The sequence below is a fragment of the Miscanthus floridulus genome, chromosome 8 (genome assembly GCF_019320115.1).
Source record: "Miscanthus floridulus cultivar M001 chromosome 8, ASM1932011v1, whole genome shotgun sequence".
Classification (NCBI taxonomy): domain Eukaryota; kingdom Viridiplantae; phylum Streptophyta; class Magnoliopsida; order Poales; family Poaceae; genus Miscanthus; species Miscanthus floridulus.
Window position 1 is genome coordinate 147,794,725 of NC_089587.1, and position 22,371 is coordinate 147,817,095.

At 43.4% G+C, this 22,371-nt stretch overlaps 1 protein-coding gene and 1 pseudogene across 1 annotated transcript; one reads left to right on the forward strand and one right to left on the reverse strand.

Annotated features, from left to right (window-relative positions):
* The first annotated feature begins 8,369 nt into the window (after positions 1-8,369).
* On the forward strand, positions 8,370-9,846 carry LOC136473651 (probable F-box protein At2g36090; annotated as a pseudogene).
* A 5,971-nt stretch (positions 9,847-15,817) lies between these two features.
* On the reverse strand, positions 15,818-21,505 carry LOC136473652 (mitochondrial fission protein ELM1-like). The gene is made up of 10 exons (XM_066471307.1): positions 21,131-21,505; positions 20,704-20,936; positions 19,321-19,417; positions 19,050-19,199; positions 18,842-18,968; positions 17,537-17,649; positions 17,404-17,467; positions 17,223-17,316; positions 17,022-17,130; positions 15,818-16,433 (listed from the first exon to the last, which is right to left on the reverse strand). The coding sequence occupies exons 1-10, from the start codon at positions 21,323-21,325 to the stop codon at positions 16,332-16,334; spliced, it is 1,284 nt and encodes a 427-aa protein (XP_066327404.1). The 5' UTR covers positions 21,326-21,505; the 3' UTR covers positions 15,818-16,331.
* Positions 21,506-22,371: the final 866 nt, after the last annotated feature.

Below are 22,371 nucleotides of genomic sequence, written 5' to 3' on the forward strand. Positions count from 1 at the left end.
TGAGAGCGTCTATTTTTTCTCAATTTTGTCGAGTAGGTCACTTGGAATTAATTTTTCCATGAAACGCCCATGAGCTCACCGATGTCGAGCAGGTCACTTAGAATTAATTTTTCCATGAAATGAAATACTTAGAAATCATGCCTTTTATTTTTTAGAATTAATTTTTCCATGAAATGAAAAACTTAGAAAATAGTTAGAAATTTGTAGAAAATCCGTACTAGTTGATCACATAGGCGGACCGTGTTCATCTCGGCTAGCATGTTCTCTACCGAGCGGTAACGGACATCAAGGAGGAGCTTTGATTCTACGAGGGAGAGCGGCAACGGTCGTGGAAGACCGTGTTCCCTTCCTCGTAGAATCGGAGCTCTTCCGTGGCCAAGTACGGTGCCGTCCGGTGGAGAAATATTTGCCGAGATGATCACGTAAGCAAGGTCAACTAGTACGGATGGTTATTTATTTAAACATATTTTTGAGCTAGAATTTGATGGATATTTGATAGATATAGTTTTTATTTTTTATAGATATATCTAGTGGTGTAAAAGCTAGATGGCTGCCCCGAGAGACAACATGGATGAAGAAATGATGGATATTATCAACACCGGCACTCAATTGGCCGATGGTGACCAGCAGGATGTAGATGACGGGAGTCAATACCTGGCTCTTGAAGATAACCAAGAAAATATTGTGCAAGAAAACACTGGCGAGGTTATATATATTTATATTATATATATATATATTTGAATATCTATCATCTATTATGTGTACACATGATATTTATTTATTCTTTTTTATACGTAGCCCTCTGGATCGACGACCACAACGGCGAAAAGCAAAAATATTCAAGGCCCAAAAAAGCCATTGGAGGGGCGCTACATAATATCGGAATTCAATATCGAGACAGACAAACCACTTGGTCCACATGCAAGGAAATTCGTGCAACACTGTGGGTGCCTTATAAGGGACAGACTTCCGATCAGTGCCCATGAATGGAAGCAAAAGATCAACGAGCCTCATGTTAGTTTTGTCTCTGATATTAATAAGAATTTAATTTGGGATGATATCCTTCAATATTTCACGTTGCAAGCAGATGATTATGATGCTATCAATGATGATGAATTGAAGGAACTAGTTTGAAAGTGGGCTATGAAGAAGATGGCCACACAATTTCAGACTTGGAAGAAATCCCTATACACGAAATACGTCAAGAAGAACCTAACGCCCAATTTCAATACTAGTGGCCCGCTCGCGAAGTTGAGGCCCTACTGAAATGATTTTGTATAGTACAAGACATCGGAAGAGGGTGAGGAACAGGTGAGAAGGAACCAAGAGAATGCCCGACAGAAGGTATACCACCATGGCATGGGATCAGGTGGCTACGCGACTGCCATTCCCAAGTGGGAAAAAATGAAAGCGGACATTCTTGCCAAGGGTATCACACTAGAATCATTCAATTGGCCCAAACACGCGAAGAATTGGTTTTTCGCTCATGGGGGAAGATTGGACCTAGATACCGGGAAGCTGGTTCATGGCCCAAAACTTGAAAGAGCAACACAAAGATTTTCTTATGCTCTACAAGCTAAAGCTATTGGTGCATTCAGGCCCAATAGAGAGAAGGATCAACTGATGTATGCCATCGGGACTGCTGAACACAGTGGCCGAACAAGAGGTTTAGGACGGAACATTTCTTGGGAGCATAGTTTCCCTAACGACAGAGATACCTACAGAAGCCGACAGAGAAGGAAGGATGAGGAAGCATCGCGGATCAGCAGGTTGGAGGAATATGTTCGTGAGTCACGGGAGGCGTTGCTTCAAGCACAGGAGCATGAAAAAGACATGCAAGCTAGAATGCAGGACGAAATCATAAAGCAAGTGCAAATATCAATAAGTGCCCAAAGGCAGGCATCAGATCCAGGAATCAACATTAATATTAGCCTCCCTGATCAGTTGAAAAGCAGCTGCGCTTCCACGGAGTTGCCAAATCAAGATGACGCAATGCTACATTTTCCTGTGGATGACATCACTGCACCGTTTACATCATGTGAGCTACATATTCCAAAAGGAAATGCCACAATTATGGTGGTTCTCGGTGTTTTTTCTCCTCCAGATCCTACCAAGACACCAAGAATCCATGGGGCAATAATACCACCTGGATATGTTAGCGTCTCAGTGGATAGAGTTAATAAAAGTTTTAGTGATCTGGCTCTTTACATTCCAGGAGGTGATGGGGAGAAGACTCTAGGAGAAGCAGAGAAGACATTCATACTATAGCGCAAGCGCTACATCATTATTCCTGGGGTCTCTAGTCCACCGCCGCTTCCTCAACTACCAGACAATAGGTGCGGACAAAAGTGAACGAAACAATTTTTTCATATTGACATGCATGATTAATAATAACAATTTCTTATACCTAATTATTCTTTTTTGTACTCACACAGCAGGGCCTCCGCCAACCTAAGTCCAATTATTCAATCTTCAGATCATCATAGTGCTCCGGGCAATGATTACGCAACGCCGCCACCGCCGCCACCCTCCAAGGAGGTCTCCAACGCCTCCAAGGAGGTCTCCAATGGCTGCCCCGCCCCCCTTCATGACCAAGAAGCAGCCAGCTCCTAAGAGGTCCACCCCGCAAACGAAGCCGTTGGTCCACCAGCCGGCAAAGAAGAAAGCCTCCTCTAATCCAGTTATTCCCCAAAAACTGGCTTACGAGAAAAGTGAAAAGGAATTAAATGCTGCAGTACAAAAAGATATGAGCAGTTTCTTCGAAAAAGTAAGAAAGCAACGAGAAGCAAGGGAGAACCCAAAGAAACCGTACTTCTACCTACCTCCAGATCTTCTGAGAAAGAAGGTGGACCAGAAAAAGCGGGAATCTCAAAAGACCCTGCCAAAATCAGACTACGACTGCTCTCTCACCAAGTCATTTGAGGCGAAGCAGAAAAAGACTAGAGCAGAGAAAGGTGTTGCACAACTCGGACAACAATCGCAACAATCAGTCCCCCCTCTTGTCATTCGTAATGAATATGGTTCAAACTTAGACGTACTGGACGTCGATTTTGAGGACCTAGCTCGGTTTTACGAGGAAACTGGTTTGGACCTTGCCCAAGTGCTCGCTGAAGGACCATCTGCTCCTAAAGTGGATTCTTGGAAGAAATTTGAACATGGAAAGAGTCTATACAACCCTGAGGCCTTAGGTGAACTGGGTACGTAAATGTACCTACTAAACAAGTGATACATGGCGACATATGAACGGGGAGAGATCTTTGTTTCTGTCAGAGTTAGAAACCAACATTACTTCCGTGGCGATAACATTATATATGTCGAGTTTTCAGAATTACACCAACTATGCCACCTGGACTCTCTCGACAAAAGTCTCATTAGCTGCTATTGTCTGTAAGTGTGATTATTTTCTACTATTAAAATGTATATATATAAAGCTACATGTATATATATAAATTATATATCCTCACACTATATTTTTATATATGCAGATATGAGATGATAGAACTCAGAAAGAGAAAGGATAATGATATTGGTTTCGTTGATCCAAATGTCATATTCAAACACCCTAATCCCCCACCTCAATGAAAAGCTGAACTCGAGAAAAATCTCATGAGGTTCTTAGTGAACCAACAAAACAAGGACATACTCTTCCCTTACAACTTCAAATGAGTGTTAAATAATTAATGTCGATCATATGGATATTTGTTCAGTTATTTGCTTACTAGCTAAGCTATCTCCCATATATATATATATATATATATATATATATATATATATATATATATATATATATATATATATATATATATATATGTTGACTCTAGTTAATGTCGATCATATTTGTGTATAAAAACATATGCAGCAATCACTGGATATTGATGGTCATCGATATGGCCAATAGTCGGTTGAGCATCTTAGACTCGTTAAGAAAAGAGCAAACAGAGTACCAAGACACGATAGATATTATCCAAGGGTAATTTGGTCTCTCTAGCAACTATATATACCCCGATCTCTTAACTGCAATAATTATTAAAGGCCAAATTAATTTTTTATTTTATTGGGCATAGTGTTTGAAAAAGTTTTATTGAGGAACACCACATGAAACATTGCAAAACGCCACTGGATGTAATCGCACACAAAGTAAGTACTAGCTACATTTATATATATATATAATTCAATTAACACCATGCATACTTTCAATTCACCAGATCTTTTTTCTCGTAAAAGTGGGTTCTGAGATAAGAACAGGGGAACAACTACTGCGAATACTATGTTTGCGAGTTCATCATGGCGTACTTAAAAAGAACTCCTGAAGAGAACCTCAAAGTACGTTATATAAATATATTCATATATTCACAATTTCTTTTATTGCTCATATATATAAGTAATCACGTGACCAACACACACATATATATATATATATATATTAATATTTTTCCCTTAACTTTTATTGAAGACTCTATGGTTGAAGAAAAAAGTCATACGACGTGACCAACTAAAAGCAATTCAAGAGACCATAGCAGGATTTCTTAATGACCAGGTCCTAAACCCTGCTGGCGAGTTCTATAATGACGTGAACGAAACATGGAAGCCAAACCAGATGGAGTGAATTTGTTATGCCAAGAATATAATAGAATATACAATGCAAGCTTTATTATATATATATATATATATATACACACACACACGTTAGTTTTATACTTTAGGTTGTACAAAATGTTCGAACATTATAAACGTGTATAATGCGTATATTATCAGCAGCGTAATGCGTATTCGAAAACCTATTCGAAAACCAAAACGAATCATCAACTGAAAATAGAAACAAAAAAACCTTTAGTCCCGGTTGATAATACCAACCGAGACTAAAGGGCCGGACCACGTGGCCAGGCCAAGAGGCCTCTTTAGTCCCGGGCGCGAAACCGGGACTAAAGGAGGAGCTCTTTAGTCTCAGATTCATGCTCCCGGTTCTACAACCGAGACTGAAGGGGTTAAGAACCGAGAGTACAGCCTGTTTCTCTTCTTGCGACGCTGATGCTCATCCTGCGCTGAATATTCTCCTGCGGTCGACTGCAGCAGCGACGCCGATCGACGCTGCTATAGGGTATACTGCTGGTATACGCAGACAGCAGCACAGCACATACAGTATGGGACAAGCTGATAGAGAAGAGACAAAGCTGCGGGCTCCTGTCCCATGATTCCTGAAAGCTCAAAAGGCTCAGAGAAAGGTAGAGGACGGACGGCAAACATTTGGCCGGGGCAGGTTCGTGGAAGAATGACATAGGAAAAGAGAGGGCGGCCGGGAGCTGGTAGTGTGTAGCGGCCGTCCGTGCCCGATCTCCAGTCTCCATGCTGCACATGGTGATGGGGACAGCGCGTGTGTGTGATTCGTCGTCGAGCAGACGATACATGCGCAGCAGGTACCTAATCGTGGCGGCCTGATAGAGATGGCGGACCGCCCACAAAAAAGAAATGTCGAACTGATGCATGCTGCTCTGCTGATGTTTTGCAGTTGGAACTGCTCCCGTTCTTTAATCTATGTGAGAGACTGTGACTGTGAGCTAGTGTGAGGTCAGTTTTCTACTTGAATCCTCCTAAAGGGTACCCGTTCGACCTCTCATTTTTAAACCGGAAGTTTCAAACCTTGTTTAGGCTGCTACGATAACAAAAGACGTAAGGCTTCCGACGTCTCGTTTTAGATACGTCCTTCAGTCCTCAAATAATGAATTGTCCTAAACCAAAATGTTTTAAGTTTGTCGTGACTATTTATATAGAAAAGTAGTGCTAATATTTACCATGTCAAAGAGGTAAATTATAGAAACATATATCGTAATGTATATAACGATATTAATTTGGTGTCAACAATACTATTGTTTTCTGTAAACTTTATCAAACTTAGTGCAGTTCAAATTAATTTGGATAATGTTGACATTGGAGGGTATGGAATTGAATTGGGTTCAATATCATATCAGCCATGACCATGATATTGGAATAGGCCACAGTTCAAATTATGTTGTTTCGATGACACTTAAATTAGCTTTTGGGATCCTAGGAAGCGCTCCAATTCGATTTCTATTTGGGTGAACAAAAGCATGGAATTGAAGTTTGCTCACATGTGCGACACTTTTCACATGAACTTTGCCTCCACCGCTCGTCATGCGGTGATGAAGAATAGAAGGAAGCAACAAACAGGGGGAAGAAGAGAAGAGGGCACCGTCTGCAAGGAAAGAGGAAAAAAGGCGCCGACCGCAAGGAAGAAGAGGAAAGGAAGGAGGGGCTAATGCAATGAAAAATAGAGCACATCAGGACATAACCCACTCAGCCATACCCCTTCAACAATATCGTTTGCACTAAGTTTGACGGCATGTTTGTCTTCTTCAACAGTAGCAGCCATCAAACATCGTTGTTGAGGTCAGTGAAGCCACACGGAGCAAGGGGGCAGGAACCTAGTTTCGTCTCCACTGGGCTCCGCCTCCGTAGCCAAATACCAATTCTGAATTATGATTAATATATATATATATATATATATAGGATGTCATATTTCTTTACACACATACCATACTTTCCTAATTGAACGTTGCAATAATCCAACACATTTTCATTCGTAGTTTCGTCCAAACAACTTAATTTCAATGTCTTTCCTTTTGTCAAAGTACAGTCGTAGAACAAAATGTGATACAATGAGATATACTGCAATAGAAACAAGGATAGCGAACAGGTTACCTATTCCCCAAGCAAGCCTTGTTTGGACGGTTCCTCAATGCAATAGAAGCAAGTCTTTTAATTCAGTTCTGTATTCTTACACTAAAGAATGAATCAGATGTCTCCGAGTAGGATTCGGACCCATGACCGGTGAACAACCGCCCACTCTACCATTGAACTACTGAGGAACAAGAGGAGATTCGACCGTCTAGAGTTCAACTCCCACTCTCAACCCGTGAACATTACGAGTCCGAAGCCTCTTTTGTAAACGAATTGGCAGGCACGGAAAGGATCCAACACATTATTAAGTAGTAGCGGAAGAATATAAGAAGATGGATATAAATTTCTTGTGCTAATCTCATAAACCAAAAACATATGTGGCTGTCCTGTGTGAGAATAGCCCATGCATACGACCATGGCAACAGCTATCGTGAATGTTCATCTTCTCCAACAGGGAAAATGCACAGGTGCATCTGGACTGCACTTGCTGGTCCTGGACGATGCTAAGAATGTTCATAAGATCACTGGCTCTCACTGCAGCTGACAAGACGAGTGATCGTAATAAGTTAAATAAATGCATAGCCGACAACAAGATAACCTGCGCGCTTCCATAAACAATGCATAGATTGTGGAAATTTTGAAGCCCGGGCGACATGCGCGCTCACGTCATAAACCGGCGCCACCCTGACCGTGAGACGGGGGCGTTGTTGCCGGCAAAGGCACCAGGAACCATAGCACTCGAGAGAGAACGACCGGGAGTAGCTAGATATATAAGCATGCACCTCCACCAATCCATGCAAAGCATGATGCATCAGCAAAAACCAAACCCAGAGTAGAGTACATTTTATTGCGAGGATGCCGTACCACCAATCTGATCGCCGGGCCTGCCTTTAAACAAATCCCGATCGAGTTGGATTAATATGGATTGGTTCTGCATGCTAGCTGTGCTGTCGATCGCGCTGACATGGCAATAGCTGTACTACATACTACTAGGATATCCATACGGCTGTGCACATACAGTACTCTATTCTGGGATTGATTACAGCAGGGACACAACTGCACGCGATGCGTCCGTGTATGCTGTATGCATGATCTTTGTGAGGTAGGAATATCCGCTGGGCACTAGCCAGTGGCACCAGGGAAAAGGACGTGATCATAGTAAATCGTGGCGATTAAATTCAATATATGCAAAAAAAAATGTTATGGAGTGTAGTGATATATCTGCTTCTATATAGTTTTCAAGAAAAAATAAATAAAAGGACATGTGCCGAATGCTTCGTTCGCGGAGCAAGAAGCGCGGCCCGCCTTGCGCGCACAGGCAGAAAGCGTGGAACCGGGCGGTGAGACGGCAGGGCCTTTGGAGCCCGCCGGCCGCGCGTCCGGCGACCCCGCCCGAGGCGGCAGGCGCGTTGCGTTCCCCGCACGGCCGGCTCGCTTCCCATCCGGCCCCGACACAAGGCAAACTCCATTTGGCGGTCGCGGTCTCACGCTGGCCGGACGGACCCGGCCCCTGAGGGCTGTCACGTCGTCGCCTTCGCGAAGCCTGGGTCATTCGCCCGATAGCAACGGCACGGCACGACGCTGCCGCACGGTATCGTGGCCATAAACAAACCGCGCGCCCGGCCCTATTAAAGGACAAGCATCTCGCTGCGCTGCCATATCGCCATCCCGTTCCTGCTGCCCGCTTGTCATTGTCACTAGCCTGGAGACCCTTGGAGTGTTGTGTTGCGCGACCAGTGGCTTGGAGTCACTCGACCCGTCGAGCTTGCACCACCGTTCAAGCGCAGGCGCAGCGCCAGGGCCCGTTCGGAGCATGGCGAGGAGCACCACCACCGTGGAGGACCTTCCCGCCGACGTGCTGGCCTGCGCGCTGCGCCGCCTCGACGGGCCGTCCCTGGCCGCCGCCAGCTGCGCGACCGCGGGCCTCCGAGCGCTCGCCGCGGACCCGGAGACGTGGCGCGCGCTCTGCCTCGCGCGCTGGCCGTCGCTGGCCGCGCGACCAGACCTCCTCCTCTCCTCCTCCATCTCTCCGCAGCGCCTCTTCGCCGACGCCTTCCCGTTCCCGTGCGATGCCTCCTCGGCTCCCATGGCCCGGGCCGAGGCTGAGCAGCTCCTCGTCCCCAGCGAGCTCGTCTCCGCCGTGGACGTCTACCACCGCGGCGTCGCCGTGCTCTCCCGCGTCGTGGAGACCTCCACGTCGTCCTCGTGGTTCCTCACCTCGCCGTTCTGCGTCGACGCCGTGGAGTGCAAGAGACCCGCCGGTGCCGTGCCCATCGTCGGCCGCGCCGGCGCCGCCGTGGCCGTGGCCCCGGCGGAGCTGGACCTCAGCTGGGTCGCGATCGACCCCAGCAGCGGCCGCGCCGTGAACGTGTCCAGCCGCCGCCCCGTCGCCGTGGACAGGCACTGGTACACAGGCGACACGCTGGTGCGCTACGCGGTCGTGCTCGGCGGCTGCTAGTTCGAGGCCACCGTCACCTGCTCCTCCTGCTCCCAGCAGGAGACGGCGGCCGGGCACGTCCGGGAGATCAGCCTTACCGTCGAGGACGCCGATGGCGCCGCGGTCAGCGGCGAAGGCACCCTGCGGCTGCTCGCGGCGGCCATGGCGGGGCCGAGGAAGGGTGGGGCGGAGGAGCAAGAGGAGGTGGCCAAGCGGAGGTACGAGGACTTCGTGAGGAGCAAGAGGGGCAGGAAGGAGTCCAAGGCCAGGAAGGAGGTGCTCGTCGATCTCTGCTGCTCCGCCGTCAGCGCCGTTGCCGTTCTCAGCTTCATCGCCACCGTCGTGCTCCGGTAGAGCTGCTGTTCTGGGCTTCTGGCGATGCATCTTGTCCTCAACGTTATTTAGGAGTTCTTAGCATCATGTAAATACTTCTGTTTTGGGAGAGTTCTCTTTCTTTTCAATTTGGTTACTATATATTTTATTAGGCACTAAATTTGGTGATACAGCATGCACAACAAATTTTTCAGTGAAACCAAAGAGACAAAAACATGTAACTCTATCTCGGCCTGTTCGCTGGTTGGTTTTTGAGCTGGTTTGGGCTGGCTGGTGCTGATTTGTTGTGAGAGAAAAACACTGTTGGCTGACTGGTTTGGGCTGACTGAAACCAACAAGCGAACATGGTGTCTGTCTCTTCTTTTTGAAATTACATACTGTACATTTTTTCTTCAGTCATGTGGGAACTAAATTGATTCTTCTGAAATTTCTATGAAATCCATATGTTCTAGAGAGGTATCAAACTTGTAAGATTTGAAACCTGAAAGCTCAGACTTGTCGGGGCACACGTACAGATCCAAGGTTCCCGGTCTGTTGATCAGTCGTGGCAGGAAAAAGAAAAGATCGCACAGTCAATCATGCAGCACCGTCGAAGCGCTATTTCGCTTTTCTGACGAGTCAACGTACATGTAAGTATTAAACTTCCCGCGTTCGAGATGACTTTTCCAAAACGAAACATCCAATTTGACAGTAGACTATGCACTTCTTTATCACTACGTCAACCATTCTTATTTCTGGTTATTTTATCATTTTTATACTAGCTCATCAACGTGTTTCAGCACTGCCTATAATTTTACATTGCTTAATTAGTAAGGGCCTGTTTGGATTGTAGGTTTTTCGTAGGAAATTTACAGGAAACTAAAACGGAGGAAAGGAAAGGAAATATGCTGTTTGGAACATAGGAAAATATCCTTTCCATTCCTATGGAATACTGTAGTCTCTTCAAGATTTCACAGGAATGAAAAAATCCACTTTGTGCTCTGGTTTTTCTTCTCTTCGCGGAAGCCCGAGGCGTGCAGCGTGATTAGCATGAGCACATCAATGCGAGATTACTCCAGGCCGGCATATGCTGCCATACGTTTTGGAGGTCATTTTTTTAAGGTCATATGCTGCCATATGTTGTACCTCAGGGTAGCTTCTCCCACCCATTAAATAAGAATAAAAATAATCAATCATACATGGGTATTAGTTTATCATTGTACGTTTTTACAAAGATTTATCATTATGTGTTAAGTGCCTTTCATCAGTCATATGCTTTGGAATTCCTGTGTTACAAATTCCTATGTTCCAAACACCTCCTCCTATTTCTTTCCTGTGTTTTTCTTTTCCTTAGTTTTGCCACTACACTCACCTTCCTTTCCTGCATTTTTTTCCATTCCAATGTTTTCCATTCCTTCGTTCCAAACAGGCCCTAAAAGTTTTTAGGATATATTTAGTATGTACAACTAACTATTCATTTTTTCTAATGCAATACTCCCTCCTTTACAAATGATAATTGTATTTGATCAGAGGAAAAGTAATATAGAGTAGATTTTGACTCATAATTTCTCTTATAATATAGCATGTACTAGTCAATTGTTAAACACATCAATATCATCTCGGAGGCACTTCAACAGAAATCTATTGATATAAGTTTTATGCTCTAAGTGTGAACTGATCATAGATTAGTTGGTTAGGTTTCTTGTGTTAGAACACGTCCATCCGGAGTCCTTGACTTTGCACGGGTGCTCGTATTTCTTGGATTTATTCTAAGATTTAATGGCGCTGTGCTTTCAGTGGTACGCGAAATCCCCGTCGACAGCGAGGCGCCTGTAGTGACTTCGTGAATCTCAAGATCCACCGGCTCATCAGTCCTCCGGAGGTGCTCATAGAGATATGATTTATGTACGTGTATTCATAGGGGTGAGTGTGCGTGCGTTTTGTGAGCGTCTACGTTGTACTGTGAAATTCTCAACAAAAAAAAGTTTTATGCTCTAAGCTTACGTATAATTTAATGAATTGTTAGTCAAAATTTACGAAGTTTGACTTGTCAAATATAGAGTAAGTACCATTTAAAAGGCAACATATTAGGTGCAAACCAACTAACCTGTACAAATTTAGAAACTACCAATCAGGACAACTAGATGCTGATCCAATAGATAGGGTGAGGGGGCTTAAGCGCAAAAAAGGCCGGCGGGTGGGGGGCTTAAGCGTAAAAAAATTCCACCTCTCACCCCATCCATTGGATAAGAATCTAGTGGTCCTGATTGGTAGTTTCCAAGTTTACACAAGTTGATTGGTTTGCACCTAATACGTTGTCCATTTAAAATACTATAAAATCTCTACCATGTTGTATTGTTTTATAAAAAAAGGGTTGTATAGCATTTCTGAAAAAGATAGAGTGCTTAGATCATTATTGATATTTTTTTAATTAGATCATTATTGATATGTTATAATGTTTCAGCCAAATTATATAAACTTTATCTAAAATATTAAAATTGTTGGAGTGCTTGTCTCTTATGCTCAATTTAAAATGATGTGGTAAAAATACGAGCTAAAATGCTTGCTCAATTGTTGAGGGTGCTCTTAGCCGGTGAATTTTTGGCTCTTGTCTACTTTTGCGCAAGATATATAGGAGTAGTATATATCCGGTATCCACTGTCCACCAAAGGTTAGTCGACGCCGTGATAAAGACTTAGCTCCATATTTATAAGCGATACTATTCCGTATTATTGGTGCTATATGCAATATCCTCGCTAATCAAGGCACGAAGAAATTTATTTATTACGAGATAAGGCAACATAAAGGTTACAAATATATGCTTGAGTTTTGTTCAAAACTATCTAAATTTGAGTAAATTTGTGAAAAAAGAATCACCAGCATCTAATTAATTTTGTTGACCCCACCATCAAATAGTAGTAGCATATAACTAGTGAAGGAATTAACTCAAAATTTCGGCATAAATTGATCTAGGTCTGATCTAGCTAGATCTAAAAACCTGTACATTCAGATTTTTTTTAATTTTAACCCTTTTTTAATATAATTTTAAATCTAACACTGTCGTTTTTTTAAAACTAACACTTTTGGCCGCGTCTATTGCCCCCGGGCTTTCACGGACAGCACGGCCAGTGGGACGAATGGCCGCAGGACGAGATCAGCATGTGTCAGCTAGGTGGTGCCCCGTTTGGCACCCAAGGAGCCTCACATGTACTAACAAAGATAGTTTGTTTCAATACGTAGGCTCCATGAACTAACGATCATAAAGAATTATAAGTAATCGTGCGTATCATATACCTGCAGGGTACGAGCCGTACGCACCGTCGACGCGACCATACCGACGTTGGCTACACTCCCAATGTATTGCCGACAAATCCGAAGAGACAGAGGCGTCCGAGGGATCCTTACACTCCTGGGTCTTAGTTTGTTTAGGTCAAACGAATATTGGCATCCGAAATTTGCGGGGTTATTTGGTTATGTTATGTCAAACTTATGTCAAAACAATTAATATATTATGTGGCAGGTTGTCAACTTGCTTCTTATTCGTTTCGTTGAGTCGTGGCAGCACTACCGGCGAGATTAAGTACCCTGCGTTCGGGAACCGACAGTCCCGGCGTATCTGGACACCGGTGGCAATTTTTCGTAATTGATTAGTTAAAATAGTGCATAACCGTATTATGAAAGACGAAAAACTAATCATTGGCTTATCAAATTCTCTATTCGGTCGTGAAAAAAACTCAACAAAATACGGGTGCGACGCGTTTCGATTCTACCATCCAGGTAGCCCGGGCCGGCTGCAGGCGCAGTGGCCAGGTGGTGTGGCTGCTCGTGCGGTATGGTTGGTCCAACCGCGCCACGCAACAGGGCGCGGCACTGCCGCGCCAGGGTCGGTGGCGCGTCAGGACCCGCCACGTTAGCGGCCCCCCTGGCCGGCCCGCGCGCACATCAGCCCTGTGCCGCGCCACCATACATGGCGCGGCACAGGTATTTGGCCGCGCCAGGGTAATAGGCGCGGCCAAAAGTGTTAGTTTAAAAAAAACGACAGTGTTAGATTTAAAATTATATTAAAAAAAGTGTTAAAATAAAAAAAACTGCATTCATAGAGAGAGAAATATTGACAAAGTAACTAGAAATTGATGTGAGCCTACTACACACGAGTAAGTTGGGAAAATCAGTAAATCGGTCTAAATTGCTAACAAAATGAAAAAAATAACAACAATACCTCTCTAGACGAGAACAAAAATTAGTAAAAGAAATGTAAGAGTGAATTTTTAAAAGACATTAGGGATGGATAAACTTACCTCTTAAACCTAACCCTTCAAAGATTCAAAGAGCAAAACCGGAACCCTTCTATTTTTGCAATTTCTCACCACCAAGTGAGGCTCAACACCAATGACCCTGGCCAGCTTGCCCAGGTTCATCAACAAACTATAAAAGAAAATAATTTTTTTTGTCCATATTCGGCTTGTTCGGCTTCTTTTTTCAGTCGAAACAGTGTTTCTTTCTCACAATAATTCAGCCAAAACAGTGTTTTTCAGCCAAGTTTCAGACCAGCGAACGGAGCCCTAGCTTCAGCTAAATCGCTGAGCACCCTCAACACCTTGAGGTACATCATTCCAAGTGATACAGGATTCACTTGAAACACTATTTTTAGTTAAATATTTTTACAAAATAAAAATTGATCGGGCTTCTAAAAATTTCTAGCTTTGCCACTGTCGTGCCCTGATCTCAGAGGCATTGATGAGGGACAGGAGCTTCGAATTGGACCGCTGGCTATGGTGAGCAACGCGGAAAGGGATAAGGCTTTAGAGAGAGAGAGATCCACATCTAGCTTTGATTTTACATCTAATGGTTAACAAATTTGAAAAAATATAGGTGCCCCTTTCCATCTTGGAGCATTTCACGGTGGCCGATGTTGACCATGCTGTCAGCGGTCCTTGCGGGCCGGCGTGGCGGCGATAGGTCACGTATGCCTGTGACCTTTTCGGTGCCTCTGCGATGTCCTGCAGGTGGTGGTTTACTTCGGTTTGGCTCAGCTGTGAGGTTGCTCGTCGTGGCAGGATTTGGGCCTAGGGTGTTTGGGGCTTTCGGGCAAAAGCCCTGCCTAGGCTTTGGCTGTGGCCGGCAATGGTGACGCCGTTGGCGTCATTCCCCTCGTTGGAGGCATTGCAGTGAAGCCTCTGCCCTTAGAGGAGCTTGGGTTGAAAAACCTTGGTTCTCTGAACGGCGTTTGCGAGTCGTTCTCATCCCTGGAGGACTCGCCGTGGAAACCTTCTCTCTCCTTTTCCTGCTACAAGACTTGTTTCTTTGCATTGTAGGGTGGCTCTTGGCGTTGTTGCTTTGGTGGTTTCGTAGGTGTTTTTTATTTTGGTGGTGGTCTTGTTGTCTCCTTCGTGAGAGTAGATGTTTTCTTTTTTTTTCTTTTAATTGTACTTGGCTCCTCTGTCAATACATGCCCGGCAATGCTCTTGTCGATGGTTTTTTTTTTTTTAAGCAGCATTGGCTCCGCTGTGCTGCCAGATCACAATCGCGTTCCCCCTTTGGATTGCTGTGCGACCAGCGACTTGGAGTCACTCGACTACTCGAGCTGTTGACGACCTTGCACCGGTCAAGCACAGTTGTGATTCTAAAGGCCGGGTCCTCCCGTTGCTTATCTCCAGACTAGACCCAATCGTGCTGCGTATACTTGTCTTTTATTTGCAACGTATGCACATACACTACCGCAATCGCCACCTAAATCCCGCTCAATGCATTTGCTTCTTGCGACCTGATGATGAAACAAAGGGCGCCAGCCACAAGAACTGACATTTTTTGGTGGGCACAGTTGATTTGCAGACCTGTAAGGCATCGGACAGTCAATTCGGCACCATGGTCAAAATACTAGTATTTCTATTTCACAATCCTGGTAGAGTCAACGTGCAAGTATTATACGTTATACCCCACCCTGCGAGACTCTTTCAAACCGAACGTGTAACAGCAGCTTCAAAGTTCAAAGCATGGGAATTCGGAACAAAACCTCCTGGACGATGCAGAAATTCTCCAAACTCATCATTGCTCTGAACCCTCCCTCACGGTCTCGCCTCAAAAGCTGGACAGGAAGGTACTTTTTGCACAGCAGGTACGTTTTGCACAGCCTCTTTCTCTTGGTCAGTAAACATGTTAGGCAACCTATGCAGGCATAACAATGCTCGTTTCAAATGGAAATTTGTTCATGAATTAAGTGTGCAGACACTAGTATCACCGTAACAAGTAGAATACATCCCAGTTAGCATATAGCGTAGAAATGTACTAAAAAAAGGTATCAGGTATTGAATAGCTGCATGTTGTGAGCTGCTACATGCCAGATAAGAATGCAGAGAGGCGTGCTCAGTTCCGGCATGCAATACAAGCCAAGGACATCCGAGTTCCGCCATATACAGCAAAAAATCCACTAAAGGCATCAGTCTTGGGCTCTTGGCAAAAGCTGATGGGTTCTGCATGTTTCATCATACACAAATTTAACCAAAACTGGGTGAAGTCATAAGCATACAACCATACAACACCCGAAACGTCACCTGACTTGCGTCAGCTTCAAATTTTCACATTACCAACTCTATCTACTGCAATTCCTTCTAGCAGCGTTAAATTTACATCAGGCAACATGTTGCCAATAGCCAAATAAAAAACATCTCCCGGAGCTGTGCAGTTACTCAAAAAAATTGGCTTGGGGTATACCACCAAAGAGAGGGTCAGCTTTTGTACAGGCCACTCCATGGCTATGTTATTCTTCCCTCCTTCCGAAGAATATTAACTGAATCCACGGTGATGCTAACCAAACTCTATAGTTTACCATATATATCATATCTGAACCAAAGTTGACAGAATAATACAGGGCTACTTATGATCACTATCATCCCCCCACTGTCCACCCTCGTTCTGCAATCACTTCACGAACACGAGTAGCTACTTCAATGGCGTCATTTAGGGGAGGGTAGCTCCAGCTATTTGAAATCTACAAGGGAAAGTCAAGTGATAAGCTGTGCAGGTACATCCATCTGAGCTTCAAGGAAATCTCACCTAATAAAACATATTTGTCTTGTCCATTTTGATCATTCTACCAGTATATACTAAAATCTTCTATATGGTGGGGGCAAGCTACATGATGCAGAACAACCAAGTACCGATATGCTGTAGAACTCATACTTTCAATTCATAATAATTTATGCACCAACTAGATATTTCTAATGTATTTAGATGAAATTTTCACAAGAACAATTAGAATAGTGTGGTATTTACCACAGGAACTATAAATGATGCCAAGAGTAAATATACTGCATTTGCACTGCCATATATATGTAGATAACTATTTGTGCATGAGAAGCTATTAGGGATGTTCACGAGCACAGAAAAAATGTTTAGGAGTTAGGATCAAAGTTGGCATATAAGTTATGGGCAAAAGTCCAGTATTATGTATAAAGTAAAACGATCGGCACTAAAACTTAGTTTGAATGGGATAACATACTCAAACAAAATCTGCTCATAGTATCAAAGTGGTCACTCCAAACAGATTATCATTAGTATAAATATTGAAAAAACTTACATCTTCCAATCCAGTGAATGGACGAACAACCCCTCGCTCCCGTAGAGTCTTGTGAAAAGCTGAAAACTTCCATTTACAGTGTTCGGTCCCAACAACATAAACAGGTTTCCTGTAGCGATGGTAATTTGAAGCTAGTCACACTCATGAAGCTTCATAAAAAGGTTGCAACGTGCAAGTCATTCCAATAAGAAAACAACTTACCCTGTGCTGCATGCCTCACTTAACATACTTATCGAGTCTGCTGTTATGACAAAAGCATCAGCCCATGCAAGATGTCCCATGTGAGGGTTAGGTTCTGCAGAAGTTAAAATAGTTGCTAGTTCAACAAGTTGAGCAAAAAGCATAAATACTGAACAACTTAGAGCTAGTCTTCAGATTCTACCTTCACCACTCCAAATATAGACCTTGGGATGTCCAGCAAATTCTTTGAATACAATATCAGTGACCTACAAGCAGACAGTTGAACTGTCAAGCCTACCAACTTGTATTATAGAAAAAACTGCCAAATACCATACCTTCCATGGTGTTCTCCGAGAGAATGAGATTCTGACACTCCCACAGCTATCTAGCACATTATACAGAGAAGTTATGAGCTGCTTGGCAAGATCTACACCATATTTACAGTTCCCTGAACATTTAAAGGGAAAAAAACACATTAGAAAGATCATCGTGTATCTGAGTATGAAAAGCAATTAACAAATAATTCAACACATTTGGAAATGGTATCCAAAGAATAAGATGTGAAAATTGGAATGGCTGAAGGCCAGTAGGTATGCAAGTTGGGAAAGGGAAAAGTCCAAAATAGTTGACAGTACCTCATAGCATGTATAGAAAATGGCAATGCACTTGTTCTCTACCTGCCAGATTGCTACAGGGCAAACTGCACCCTGGATCGATTGACCTAAGTTGACTTGTGTATGGGTTTGCTAAGGACTTTGGGAGGGAAAATGATGCGCTGATACGCTGCACTGTTCATGTTAACTAAGGTTCACAAAAAACAATGAAACAAAATATTAAGAGAATTTTATTTCGAGTAATGAAAGACCTATTCTTATTTCTGCACTCCATTGGATGCCTGTCTCTTTTGCCCTTTTCACATAACCACGCAGTTTGAGGCCAGGGTTAACTTGTTGGGCCCTTGGGTGGCAATGGGCTTACATGTAGAGTTCTTTTTGTTAAATTGGACATAGAGCAGATAATTGGGATCTATAATTGTTTTTTTCTATTGGTGAGATGAAGTCCAGGATAACATGAATAGATGGAATATATAAATCAATGAACAATGCCATATTAATCAGCCTAAAAGGATGATATTTCCATTGTCATACTTACACCTTTACTTTTTGCAAGTCCAATAATCAATTGGTACAATACAACACTAGCAGATACTAAGATACTGTTCCATCCATTCCAAATTATAAGACATTTTGGTTTTTCTAGATTCATAGCTTTTGCTATGCACTTAGATATACACTATGCCTAGATGCATAGTAAAAGCAATGTATCTAGAAAAGCTAAAAACGTCTTATAATTTGGAATGGGGTACTATTCTTCTGCAGTTCATTAGAAATCAATCCTTATTAGGATCATAATACTACAAGCAAGCCTATCCAATATGATATCAAAATAAAGGAAAGCCATCCAATCAGTAAAGGAAATAATACATTCACTCGTTATATGCAACTATGCGCTAGGCAAGCCACACTGACAGCATCCCTGTTTGAGAGCAACAACTGGCATAATGCCTAGACTCTAGATTTACTCTGCAGAAAACTCAAAACAGAACTATGCAAAAACATGCACAGGAGACAGAGTATTACTGGTGGGGCCCCCAATGTTGACAATTAGCAACGGCTTAGGCAAAGGGGCAAGTTCATCGTGCCAGGCTATAGCAGCAAGCCGTAGCGCAGCAGAATCAGCCTGATGTAGTGCACCAACAGTGAGTACCTGGTTATTCAAAATTCAGAATCAGCATGCCACCACTGTGCAAGTTACTTGAAAACTATGAGTATGAAAAAGGCAGCATACCACATTGCTCCTGGGCGGTTCCTGTGGAGTAATCCATCTGCGGAACAGGCGTGGAATTTCTTGTTGTCCACTAGCGGTTAAAGCATAGTAATCATGACGAGGAGTCACCACCAAATCAAACCTATCAAGGCGAGACCGTGGGTGCTGGATCTGAAATAAAACAGCACACATTACAAGAATCAGATTAAAATTTGCATGTTTATTGTGTGGATCTACTGTATTAGCAGATATGAGTAGCAGTGAAAGTCAGCAGATTAGGTATGAATACTACCTGGATGACAAACACATTATCTGAAGCTACTTTCCTTATCAAGCTTGAATATGATATGGTGTCCCAGCCACAAGCAACGACTAATGTCGGACCTTCCCTGGAAGAAGAATTAATTGTCATAATGTTATGTTCACATCTTAGCATAATATTCAAAAGCCAGTAGGACTGCCTGATTTTGAGGAAGTTGCAAAAACCTGACAACCAACCCACAAGCAATACATATGTTAAGGCAAGAACTTAGATTTTCTACGGGGGCACACCCTGGCAGGGCCACACACAACAACCATAAAGTTATAGAAAATATGAAGGGTATTTCTACACAGAATTATACAATGGTTTTTTTCATCAAACACACAAGAGAGCTGTGTATCATTTCATTAAGAAGAAAGGTTTGAAATACAGGGAAGAAATCCCCAATAACACTTGCACACCCACACCACTCTAGAAGAGCACTGAAAATAAAACAACAAGAACAACCACACTAAGGTTCTGGACCCCTCCCAAAAGGCCTCACAAGAAGCTCCTGGAGGCCCTTTGCTCCAGCCGAGCATCACAGAATGCACTCATAAGTGACAGCTCGTAACACCATTGTGATACAATGGCCTATAATAGCACAAATGACCAACCAAATCAATATTATTCGAATGAGATCGAATTTCATAAAGCACCCCATTCTATCTCTCCAACAAAAAAACAGTGGGGCAACCTGGACAACTAAAGGAAGTAGCTAACAGGCTTAAAGCTGCTAGGAACTCTGGGTGAGAAGAAGCTTTTCCTGCATTCCTGTTGAGTCAGACAAGAAGGCCCATCTCTTTACTAGTAGAGTCCAATGTGATAGAAGCAGCAGCTCTTAGCTTAAACCCACACTAGAACATTCCTTTGGATGGAATTGTTTACTGGGTTCAACTTCTTGATTGAACAAAAATAGAAAGAAATTGTCAGGTGACTCATTTCATAATATTTATTATGTGCAATTTCAAGATGTTCATAAAGTAGATCTTGTAATTGGCTTTTGAACTCAATTATGTATATCGCAAAGACGCAAGCAACTGTGCCTCATATGCATGTTCCAATGTTTCCTCCTTTAAGCATACTGCAAAGAATCATGTATTCACAAAAGGTGTGTGCTTTGCATAAATGTCAAGGTCCAATGATCACAATATGTGAGCAGCTCCTAAGATGATAAACAAAATGATAGAACAAAAAGGGTCATTATAATGCAATAAATAAGGTTAAAAATTCTGATTGGCCAATGGGCAAAATTCATGAACTAGTCAGTTATTTCGGTCACACTTAGCCTGAGTAATGGTTAAAACTTCAAAGAGCGCACAGGTTTATAGAAGGAAGCAACTGAGAAAAACTACAGCAGTAATAGTGACTTACTTCTCATATGTATCGCGGGCCACAGTTACAATCTTCTTGACGTCTGCTTCCAGAACTGCAGACAACCCAACCAATCCACCATTCAGGACACGGTACGGCTTCCTCCCCTGAATCACTATCGCGAACCTCGTGTTGCGGAAGAACTGCCTGAGCACTTGGTCTATAAACTTGTGCAAGGAAATGGGGAGAAAGTGCAGCCACTCATTGATCCCTCCTCTCGGCCTCGTGACACGCTGCAAGCCAAGCCCCCCAAAAGCAAAATTAACCCAGAAAATCATTAAATTTTGCGACGGTCGGGCGCAACTACACGAGCAATCGAAACGGGGTTTCCATTCGTGTCATCTGTCATCTCGTTTAGCAATTGAACAGAAAGTGCGTAAAACGGGAATGGTAGGTACTAGGGGGAAGTAGAGGAGAGGGAACTGACGTAGAGGGTGAGGTTGTCGGCAAGGCCGAGGGCACGGGCGAGGCCGAGACACTGGTTCTCTGCGCCGGGGGAGCCGTTGCCGATGAGGACGGCGCGGCGAACGACGGTGGCGCCGCCAGTGCCGCTGCCAGAGAAGATCTCGGGCGTCTCCATGCCGTCGACGCCCGGCGGCTCGGGTAGCCGGATCGGCCGCATCGGCCCAGGGTTTTGCGGGCGGTTGAATTCGAGCCGGAAGGAGAGGAGAGGAGAGGAGAGGAGAGGAGGAATTCGCTTGGAGGCCGGGAGTTGGAGGTTTCGGTGTCTGATGATGGAAGTTCTTGAAGTGGAATCGGTCGAAAAGGGGCGTATGTTTGTGGCTCTCTTGAGCCTTGTCTTCCAAGAATTCAGACCCTCGTGTCAAAGGGTCACACACACAATGGCACACGATGTATCAGAAATGCGAAACTTCCATCAAGCAGAGTCTGTTTGAATGAATACTCCTCCGTCCCAAAGCTAATGTAGTCTCATTTCTTAACAAGTCAGATTTTTAAATAATTATAAATATAGAAAATAGCCTACACATTTTTATCTTTAAATAAATTTATTATAAAAATATACGCCATGCTTAATCTAATGATATTTATTATATATCGTAAATATTAATATATTTTTATATAAATTTGGTCAAGTTCAAAAAGTTTTACATCTCAAGAAGCGAGGTGTGCATTTGAATTGAGTTCAATACGAAATCACCCTTGGTACTGAAATTGGACACCATATAAATTATGTTGTTTGGATGTACATTGAATTGGATGTTCAAATTTGGGAGGGGCGTCGAATGCGAGGAAGGAGGGGCACACTTGAAAGTCCTAAGTTTGATTATGGTAGTTTTTTTAAGGCAAAAACTGTGAGGGAGGTCCCCACAGCACTTCATTTTCATTTTATAAAAATTAAAGGGTTACAAGAGTGCTTACAACATGATTACCGGTATACATCTTTGATTATGGCAGCTGAGTGATAATTGACGGACTAATGTCTCAATGAATACATGGAGTTGAGCAAAAGCAAAGTAGATGGTGAGATGATGATCATAATCAAATGAAGTGCTCAACCTTAGAGAAGAAGGAAACAAGAAGGAAAGCAAGCCCGAGGCAAAAGTATATCATAGGTCTTTGTTTTTGCCGATCGAGATGCAATAGAGTGTATGGTCGAGGATAGATAATTGTACTATTAAGAGGAAAACTCTAATGCGGCTGTGGTTA

Coding starts and splice junctions, on each gene's coding strand:
- LOC136473652 (XM_066471307.1), bottom strand. CDS start 21,325: ATGCGGCCGATCCGGCTACCCGAGCCGCCGGGCGTCGACGGCATGGAG. Junction 20,937..21,130: donor CCGACAACCTCACCCTCTAC/GTCAGTTCCCTC, acceptor CTTGGCTTGCAG/CGTGTCACGAGGCCGAGAGG. Junction 17,131..17,222: donor AGTGAGGCATGCAGCACAGG/GTAAGTTGTTTT, acceptor CCATCGCTACAG/GAAACCTGTTTATGTTGTTG.